This window comes from Monopterus albus, unplaced genomic scaffold (genome assembly GCF_001952655.1).
Source record: "Monopterus albus unplaced genomic scaffold, M_albus_1.0 scaffold164.1, whole genome shotgun sequence".
Lineage (NCBI taxonomy): Eukaryota > Metazoa > Chordata > Actinopteri > Synbranchiformes > Synbranchidae > Monopterus > Monopterus albus.
In genome coordinates, this window is record NW_018128044.1 from 6,423 (window position 1) to 16,218 (window position 9,796).

Genomic DNA, 9,796 nt, shown 5'->3' on the forward strand with positions numbered 1-9,796 from the left:
TTAGACAAACATGTTTACATCAAATAAACCTCTGGTCCTTGGTCTCAGTAGTGGGCGCCAATGAGACAATCAGAGCAAACATAAAGGAAACCTATTCAAATGTGAGGACTTACTGCAGCGGGGAATGGAGCAGAAGTCCCACCGTTTGGATGTGCTGGTGGTGAAGCACCAAGGTCGGGACTCTCCGTCAGGGTTTCTACAGTAGTTCTCTTCAAGATACTTATCTGGAAGACTAGGGAACACAAAAATGAACTCTTTTAGCTGCTAGAAAAAAATTGTCTATGAAATTCTGCTTACAGTATTTATAAATTCAAGTGTGGCCTATGTGGTCTTACGCGCTGGGAATGAAGCCATGGTTCTGAGGTTCCTGGGAGTCCCAGCGTTGGCAGGTGAGGCCGTTTTGAGTGGTGGAGATTTTTCCTCTGTAGCTCTCACCACTGCAGTGTATACACTCCTCTGTGAAAGAGCGAGACAACAGATTATTGTATAGTCTGTCTTGGCATCATGTGAGCATGTATACACACAGAAATGTTCTATGTAAGATATACAGGGGGCCATTAGTGCTGTGACCCTGTTCAGGATTAAGTGGTATTAGATAATGGATGGATGGAAGATATAGGGGGTTGGATACTATTACCAATTCTGTATCCATCTCCTGAAAGAGGTCAAAACAATGGAAATGTTTTAAAAGAAAAAACAATATCCAGCATAATACCTCAGTCTACTTCCTTCCAAAAGTTACAGCTGATTTTGAATCAGTACCTAACATCACAGTCTTAACCAAGAATTTAACACATGAGCTTTACAAAGACAAACTCCTTACAAAGGCTCCTACAGGTTTGCCCGCCCATGTATTTTCTTATGCACTAGCCATTTACTGTACAGAGTTTCTCCCTAGTCATGGGATTTCTGGAATATCATAGATACTGGGGAGGTTTTATTCAGTGTTACATGCAGTGTTTCACAGGGTCTTACAGGTCCACAACAGCAACAGTCCAACCCAGATCAGACTCTCTGAGAAGACAAGGAAAGACTCCCTAAAAAGTTGATGACATAATTAGCACTAAACACAAAGGACAGCTAAGGCTGACTGGGAATATCATAAGTTCTGTAGACAAGCTCTTTGGGCAGACAAATTAAAAGGTGCTACATGAAAAGTCATAGAATCACCAGCATTATCATCCTGTGAAAGACATAAATGTTCACATTAAATTTCAAAGCGATCCATCTGATAGTGGTTGGAACATACTGTATCATCCAAAAGATGAAAAGTCTGGCATCACCAATATCACACACAACAAACAAAATGATAAACACCCAAGATAGATCCAACTTACCAGTGCAGCTGGGTACACCACAGTGCTCCCAGCGGGTGTCAGGGTCGGTGGTGTAACACCAGGGTCCCCCACTGTCTGCGTCCGGGTTTCTGCAGAAGTTAGACTCCAGGTCTGCAAAGGGGTTGGTCTGCGGTGTGACGCTGCACACAGACAGAAAGAAAAATTACATGGAAAGGATCTGACGTGATGTAAGATAAGATGATTATAACATGTGGATACATACTTTGGCTTGTGTGGGTATCTTGCTTCCCATCTCTGACATATCTTTCCTGATTTTGTTTTGGTCTTTGTTCCTCTGTAATCTGTTCCTATTCCATTCACACACTCCAAGAGGTATTCTAGACAAGACACCAGAGGACACCTTCACTATCACATGTCTGGTCACTCAGTAAAATGAACCTGCTGCAGTTGGAAAGCTTGTTGCACAGTGCACTGAAGAGCACAATAATCTACATTATTATCTGGTAAACATACATACTAGACAATTCTCTGCATAAATCATTTATCGGTTTCATCCCCCGACAGTAGTGTTTAACTTCCAGTCCCTCTCTACACAGTCCAAACATCACTGATAATGTAACATGTGCTAACCATTAACCACAATGTAATGAAACCAAAAATATGATGTAAAATCTAAAGTGGAGCAGTGCATGCTCTCTTGTAGACCTTTCATTATGAGTCACAACACGATACTTTAAACTAAGTTCTCGCACACTGTGTTGTCTTTTTGCAGGTGCATAGGATCAAGTGAGTGACTCACCTGTTTTTTCATACAAGGCTGTGTTGCCTCTGCGCATGACCAAGTCTGATTTAGAGTTTGCTGCTGCTGTCAAGCACTCTTGGTCCTTCTCATTGTACATGAAAGACCTGCAAAAACAGCCTCGGTCACACCAGGACGCTGCGCCTTAAATGTAAGAGTTAAACTGCAGTGTAAGTGTAAATGTAAAAGCTGGGTTATAACAACTTACCTGCATGTGAAGGATATTTCACTATTACATTTGGCGGCACACTCGGCCGCAGTGTTTATCGTATACCGTTGTCTCTGCAGCGTGAGGATCCATGCCCCTTCAGTTTTGGTGTAGCCGTCCACTTCGGTACTACTAACTGCAACAGATAAATAATCAGTTTAAGGCACAGAACATCCATCTTCCTTCATAAACCCCATTAATGTTATATGTTTCACTATTACATTTTGCGGCACACTCGGCCGCAGTGTTTATCATATACGGTTGTCTCTGCAGCGTGAGGATCCGTGCCCCTTCAGTTTTGGTGTAGCCGTCCACTTCGGTACTACTAACTGCAACAGATATATAATCAGTTTTCAAAGGCACAGAACATCCATCTTCCTTCATAAACCCCATTAATGTTATATAAGCTCAATTTTGAGTTTTATATTTTAAGCATTAAGGAAAGGTACATTTCAATAAACACCGATGCATTTGTAAATTTTTATAAAAAATGAGAATAACATGTTCTGCCATTTTAAACATAATCTCGATCAGACAGCCTCATACCAACAGGGAATGTGAAACATTTATCCATTTAAAAATAGCAAATATGAAGTAATGAAGCAAAAATAAGCAAGTAACTATAAGAGATAAATGTTAATGATAATAGTGAGACAAATTATCAATAGAACATTTTTAACGAGTTAAGTAGAAAGAAGGTGACATGTAAATACATACATGCATTTGTAAAAAAACAAGAGTTAAGTAGAAAGAAGGTGACATGTACACCAATATGTATGTATACTCGTGTGTATACATGCACTATGTTTACAGTTACATGTAAGCTGCAAATAAACTGTTATTCTTTTTTTTGATAATGTAAACTTTGTTTAGTCATTTGATCTGATACACTTATACTAAAAGCCTGAGGTAAAACTAAATTCAATCCTAAACTATAGTATAAACAGTAGATTCAACAACATGTGAGCCTCATTAAGTTCTGATGTAGTTTATTGATTTATTGCTGGATTTAAAATCATAACTGCATTGATACATGGATCAAAACCTGACTGATGAACACAGGGGAATGCTGTCCTGATGAGGTGCTTTCACCTGCTGTCATAAGTTTTATTTTTTGGCATTTATTTGATAACAGACTTATTCACAGGTATTATTCAAAGATGACACTATCTTACCGGTGCAGATCAGGGCTCCCAGGAAGCAAGCTGCTTTGTACAGGTCCATGGTGAGGCCCCTACACTAGCAGCTCCTACTCGACTAACTCGGACAGGCACCTCCTGGTATATTACTGGGTTCCTTTTAGCATGCGGGGAAGACAAACAGGACAATTCAATCATTAGTCAATCATTGGCTTGACAAGGACAGCAAACGAGCAACAGTTCAAAATCCTTGTTTATATGAGTGTTGCACTGCAGTGCCCCAAACATCTGCACTGTCCATTATGTGTTGGATACTATTAAATATTTTTGGTTGTTTAATTCTTACCTTCTTCCAGTTGTGGAACACCATCAGATGGAGAGCAGGAGAAGTGGGAGGTTCTTCTTCTTCTGTAGCGAGAAACACTGTGCTTTAGTTGTTCTGTTGCTTTTCTGCAGCTAAACTAGATTTAGGAAACTGCTTCCAAGCTTTGACCTCGTTCTGATGTCACATGGCCTCTTGTGTGGGTTTTTTTTTTTTTTTAATCAACATGCCAATTCATGTACATTCATCTTCAGTATGCTTCTATGTCCTGTACAGTGGTGACCCAAGTAAATGGCTGCTTAATAAGGGGTATCTTTAATCATAGTGCATGTCTCTGTCTAGTAATGTCATAATGTATTACAGACTTGGAGAATACTATGTGATTTAAATCAAATTAGATCAATATATGTAGTTAATCTTCAGCTAAAAGAGACCAATGTTCTCAACTGCAAACACATGATTACAAAATAACCTACTTTAGACTGACTGCTATAATCCTCAACTTCAAACACATGATTACATAATAACCTACTTTAGACTGACTGCTATAACACTCAGTTAAATTGTGCCACTGTCGTTCAGTCAAAATTACAACTACATTAATGATTATTTTCTAAACAGTGTAATCAAAGACACTAATATGCTTCTTTAACAAAATTACACATGAAGTTATTAAATATCAAAAGCAAGTTAAAAAGCTGAACTTTAAAGTAAAATAAGACCTAAAACACCTCTACTTTGTCTTTTGTTTGATAGTTTTTTCTCCACTAAAAGTTACCTGGTTAACATTATTGAAATTACACTACTCATTCTTTTGGATGGCTGCTCAGACAAAACAAGACATTTGAATGCATTACCTCAGGTTTTAGGAAACTCTGATGGGTATATTTCACAAACAAATAAATCCAGTAGCTGGAAAAGTATTCGTTAGTTGAAGGCCTGATCCATTAAGTATATTTACTCAAGTGTCAAGGTAAAGCTTTGACATACTTGTGCTGGTTTCTAAATCAAATCAAATCAAATCAAAGTACTTGTACTTGAATATTTCCATTTGATGTCTGTTTTCTACTGCACTATATTTATTTAACACAATGATCTAATATATCTACGTAATAATACATAAAGTATCTAAAAATTGAACAGCATTAAAAGTCTTTTTAAATTTGTCTGTGATAAAATATGAAAGAATCCATCCTGCAAAATGAGCATGATAATACTTCTGCAGTAACATTTTGAATTAGGAACTTCTAACTGTACCTCAGGAGTTTTAGACTATGATACTTCTACTTTTGCTCAAGTATCCGAGAACAACTTCTACTGTCTTTGAGTAAAACTGTACGAATGTTCTGTCACATCTGTTTGCTTGTTGTGCTGTACCTGGCTCCCACAGTGAATTAACCACAGTACCCACATATCAAATGAGAATCTGTGTAATACTCGATGACGGCCTGCAGAGGGCGCGATTGATCTCCAACTTAACACCAATTCAGTTAGAATAGAATAGTTAACAAAAGACGTCACTGTTGTTGCAAATGAACAGAAAGTGATCACAACTGATGAACTGCTGAAGTGTCAGTGGCGGGAAGCACGAGTGATGATGATATTCACCATTAGAATAAACTAAATGTGTTGGTGAAATGGGTCACAGTAATGAAAGGCTGTCACACAGCACGGTATGATGTGAGTAAATCTGATGGGGCACATGGTTCAAGGGATTCAGGAGTACAGTCAGTTGTACAGTACAGCCTTGTTAGCATGTTAATGTTAGCATTTAGCCCAAAGCCTCACAGAGCTGTTTGTGTGATATGAAACCTTAAAGACACCTCAGCCTTCTCTAGGTTGTTACCTTTGTAAACAGGTGCATGGCAGTTTGTATGCCACAGAATTAACTCTACACTGATAAATCGCATCACAGCTCTTTGCAGAGACGAGTCAAGGTTCTAATGAGAATTGTAAATGATAGTTTTCACATTTTAAAATGTTGTGTTCAGAAGTAATTGGCAGCTGAACAAGTCAGACCTGGGACAAAAAGGCAGCACAGCTTAACTGAAAAGAAAGACCAGACCAGGGATTCTTCAATGTGACTAAAGAAAGAATCCATTTAGTCCAACTACTGTGATCACCAAGCGGCATCATTACATAGCTAAGCTGATGCCACAAAGTGACTTAGATCAATATTCGTTTGTGCATCCACTCGCTTTAATCTGCAACCCTACCTTGGCCTCCCTGTCCCAGAATGGTCTGCAATATATAATTAGTTCCTAAGTAGCTTTAAATTCAGGCTAGACCATTTAACTGACTATAAAACCCTTCAATGGGCTTTTAATGGCCTCTTCAGCTTAAGTAACATTTGTAGTAATAAATGATAAATTAATGAACTGCACATTTCCTTGTCCCTTTTCTTAACAAAAGCAGAGATCATCTTTTTTTCTGTGAAGCTCCTGCTTTCAGCTTTAACAACACATCTTATTGTTTCACTGAGAGACTGAAGTAAGTATCAGCGTTGTTCTATGTTCCTCCGAGCTGAAGGTCAGTTTCCTCCATGAAGTGGGACCGCAACAATAGTTCACACAGACATGGTGAACGAGAGGTGTGGGCTCTGCGGCGTCCAAGGTTCGCTCTGCTCAATCAATATCCCACTGTCAGACCTCAAATTAGAAATGTCCCTCTCTTCTTAAAAAGGGGAAATGGTTTCTTTCTGTGGCTACATCTCTCAGGAGTTCATGTCATGAAGCCAAATTAAAAATCCTTAATTTATTGATGCACAATATCTTACAGCTGGATGCCTTTCTAATGTGTGCACACTGGTCGTTATGCTGCCATTCCAACTCCTTAAAGAACAAGATAAACCTCAGCATCCCCTGAATATATTATGAGCTGTACTAATACAGACCCCACAGGGACCAGATTAACCGGTGACCACATACTGCATAAATAGTTTTATTCAGGAAAGGATTACAGAACACATTTGCTCTTTTTTCTTTCCTTTCCTGCTCATTTTTGCACACATTTTTTAAAGGTTAGTAGGTTTTATAAACCATGTCAAACCAAAATCCATGAAAACTTCAATTAATAAAACTGAAATTATAACAAATTTGAATTCAAAAATTACATTTTAGTCAAAACCAGTCAAAGAAAAGCAGTTATGTCACTTAAAAGTGCAATAGCTGAGAGAGCTCAACACGCTGCCACATACACCTGCGCTGACCAACTCTTTGGCCATTTGAGGACAGTGGAGCTGCCTGTAAACAGCGTCACCTTATTAAGCTGATGTGGGGAACAAGCAGTTGCTTATAAACACATCCGGCAAACAGAGAGCAGCATTATCATTCATTTAGAGTCTGGCCATTTAATGAATGAGGGTCCAGTATTCACTGTTTTAATCGTTTCTGGTTTGATCTGATTCTTTGGCTCAGTGTTCACTAGCTAATAGCTAATCATTACATTTGACCATCTACCATTTGAATATACAGTAGAATATATTTTACAGAAATTAGCTGCGTCCTGCAAATGGAAACTTGAGCCAAAACAGTAAAGTTTTGCCCTGCAAACAATGAGCTGAACTACTCAAAAGAGCTGCAGGAGAAGGCTGAGTTAATTCATAAAGGGTTTGTTACAGCACCTTTCACATCACACAGCTGTTTAATCTACTTAATATAAAACCTACTGGTTAGATCAGCTTTAAAGGACACTCAAACTTCTGAAGTGTGGTCAATATGTTCATCAGTTTTCCTCAGACATTTCTCTTGTCTGCATTTGCAACACTTTTTATGTCACTTTATCCTGTTTTGCTTTTGTTTTACTTGCAGCTTTTTATTGTGCTGCCCAGGAGTGTTCACAGTGACAAGGACCTTCATTCATTTGCCTGTTTTCCTGCACTGCAGTGTGATGAGCTCCGTCTGCCACATGAAAATTTAATAGACAACAACAATCATAATACTACCACTTTATCAACTGTTGGTCCAAGAACAAGCACACTGTTTTCACCACCTGGGCACGTAATCAATTGAGCTTTTCCATTTCTTTTTCCCAGACCAACAACCGATCAAGTCCCAGAAACATATCATGGTCATTTTGTATTATGGTCAAGAAAAAACTCATTTATTGCTCTTTCAAAATGTCTTCCCTTTGTGTGTTTTCAATTACAGCATCATTGGACAGAAGGTCCCAGCAGACAGACGCAGAATGACGCTACATTACAGCCCACTATCATAAACTGCACAACACTTAAAAAAAAAAAAAAAAAAAAAACATTGTTCCTTAAATTGAGTGCATTTTTCCTTTGATTAAAACATTGCTGAAGTGACTTGACCTTGACTGGACCATTGTAGAGCACCGTGGTTTTGAAGGATGTGTGATTAAACACAAGGCTCTAAAGCTACACACAGTACAGGTATTTTATCCTCCACCATGGATTTTACAACTGTTGCACATGGACGTGAAAGACGCAGTGAAGCCGTGCCGTCAGCCCTGCGCACCCCATATCTCCTTCGTGTTTTGTCTGCTGGATAAAAAAGTGAAATGAATAGATAAAAATGCTAAACAGGTTAGGATCCTAGTCATTGTTAGATAAAAGAGGCACCCCATTATTCCTCTTGACTGAGAGCATTTCCTCTTTGGGTGAATGGTTGTTGTTGCTGAAACCTCTTTGTCCATGATGGAGGCTGTCGGTCTTGAGAAACAAGATATTTTGTTTCAAAGCTTCATGTAATTTAAGAAACAAGGCAGCAAACAGGCTAAAATAGACAAAATTACAATTAAAGCTTATTATTATAGCTGCATTTTAAATGCCTGGATTTTTTTAAAAGGCAGTAAACCAGTTTAAAAAGGTCAAAACTGCAGCAGCACATTGAGCAAACTTACCAATGCATCTGGGCTTGTGGCCTTCATCGGGGTCTGTTAAAAGCAAATAAAGAGCATTTAATTAGGGTCGATGTGAAGCAAAAAGTTTGTAAAAATGTAAAATAATGGTTCATATACAAACACATACACGTCAGTTATCAGACACACCATCTGACTTTTTGCTAATTTGAGAATGTCCAATACATTAGACTGTGGCTGCCAGTGTCTCTAGCTTAATGTTTCTAACTATGGAGTCTCCAGTTACCAGAGTTGTTTTCTCAGCGGGTGTGTCACTGAGTGGGGAAAATCGATTTGAAATGTGAAAAGGCAGGTGATGAACCGTGGGTATTCGTTTCGAGCTACGACTCTTGCGAACTGTCACCCAGCCACCTGGCTGAGGTGCCGGCTGCTTGGGAAGCTCATTTGGGGGCATCTAGCTTGGGCTGAGCAACATCTAGGAGGCCCCACACTGGCTACATGGGCCTGGCTATCTGGGCTGTTTTCCACGGTGCAGAGCCACGCTTCCAATTCAGTTAGCCTCACCTCCAATGCTGCTAGCACCTGACATTTATTACAAATACCAATATCGCTAAAGGAGGCAGAGAAATAACTGAACATGCGACACTCCGAGCAAGCGAAAAGAAGAGGGGGAAGCCATTGCTCTCAACTAAGCTAATAGCTTTGCTAGCTTCTAAGCTAGCCAACCTAAAGTAGCAAGTTAAATTTGGTAATTAGCAAAAACTTCTGTAACACACATGCTAAGTAGTGCAGGCGTATGTTGTCACTCAAACAATTCAGACAAACCTAGAAAATAGTGAGCCTAATTCCTAAACAATGTGGAAGCAAGCACAACACTGTGAAGGCACAGAAAACAGGAAGTGAGTACGGTTACCACAGGAACAGGAAACAGTCTGTCAAAGGTTCCTCCCACATGTTATCCAGCCCCAGGGGTTTGTTTTGCCCATTTAAACAGGAAGGGTTTTTTTTTTTTTTTTTTTTTTTTTTACAAAAATTTTTACAAAGTATATTGTGTTGTATTGTCTCTGTAGACAGACTTGCGCTCTGTTATGGCTGCTGGAGGGTGTTGAGTCAGTCAGCTGGTGTAACATGTTACAACCAGTGGACTTAAGAGGTCACCAAGTCATTATATTTTAAAATCTAGCAGAAATATGCAGCAGAAAGAAAAAT

General features: G+C 39.1%; 1 protein-coding gene and 1 long non-coding RNA gene across 2 annotated transcripts in view; both read right to left on the bottom strand.

Annotated features, from left to right (window-relative positions):
* plg (plasminogen) overlaps positions 1 to 4,243 on the bottom strand; it is a gene marked incomplete at its 3' end in the record, with an annotated part of 6,139 nt that extends 1,896 nt beyond the window's left edge. Inside the window, exons 1-8 of the mRNA XM_020615373.1 lie at positions 3,791 to 4,243; positions 3,481 to 3,601; positions 2,306 to 2,441; positions 2,098 to 2,204; positions 1,561 to 1,675; positions 1,338 to 1,477; positions 336 to 456; positions 114 to 232 (exon numbers count right to left, since the gene is read on the bottom strand). Of these exons, the coding sequence (XP_020471029.1) occupies positions 114 to 232; positions 336 to 456; positions 1,338 to 1,477; positions 1,561 to 1,675; positions 2,098 to 2,204; positions 2,306 to 2,441; positions 3,481 to 3,529 (787 nt within the window). The remainder of the gene's footprint in view (positions 1 to 113; positions 233 to 335; positions 457 to 1,337; positions 1,478 to 1,560; positions 1,676 to 2,097; positions 2,205 to 2,305; positions 2,442 to 3,480; positions 3,602 to 3,790) is intronic.
* Positions 4,244 to 7,396: 3,153 nt separating this feature from the next.
* LOC109968835 (uncharacterized) lies at positions 7,397 to 9,567 on the bottom strand. Its single transcript, XR_002276187.1, has 4 exons — positions 9,501 to 9,567; positions 8,630 to 8,662; positions 8,349 to 8,438; positions 7,397 to 8,267 (listed from the first exon to the last, which is right to left on the bottom strand). It is a non-coding gene; the product is annotated as an uncharacterized LOC109968835 (long non-coding RNA).
* Positions 9,568 to 9,796: the final 229 nt, after the last annotated feature.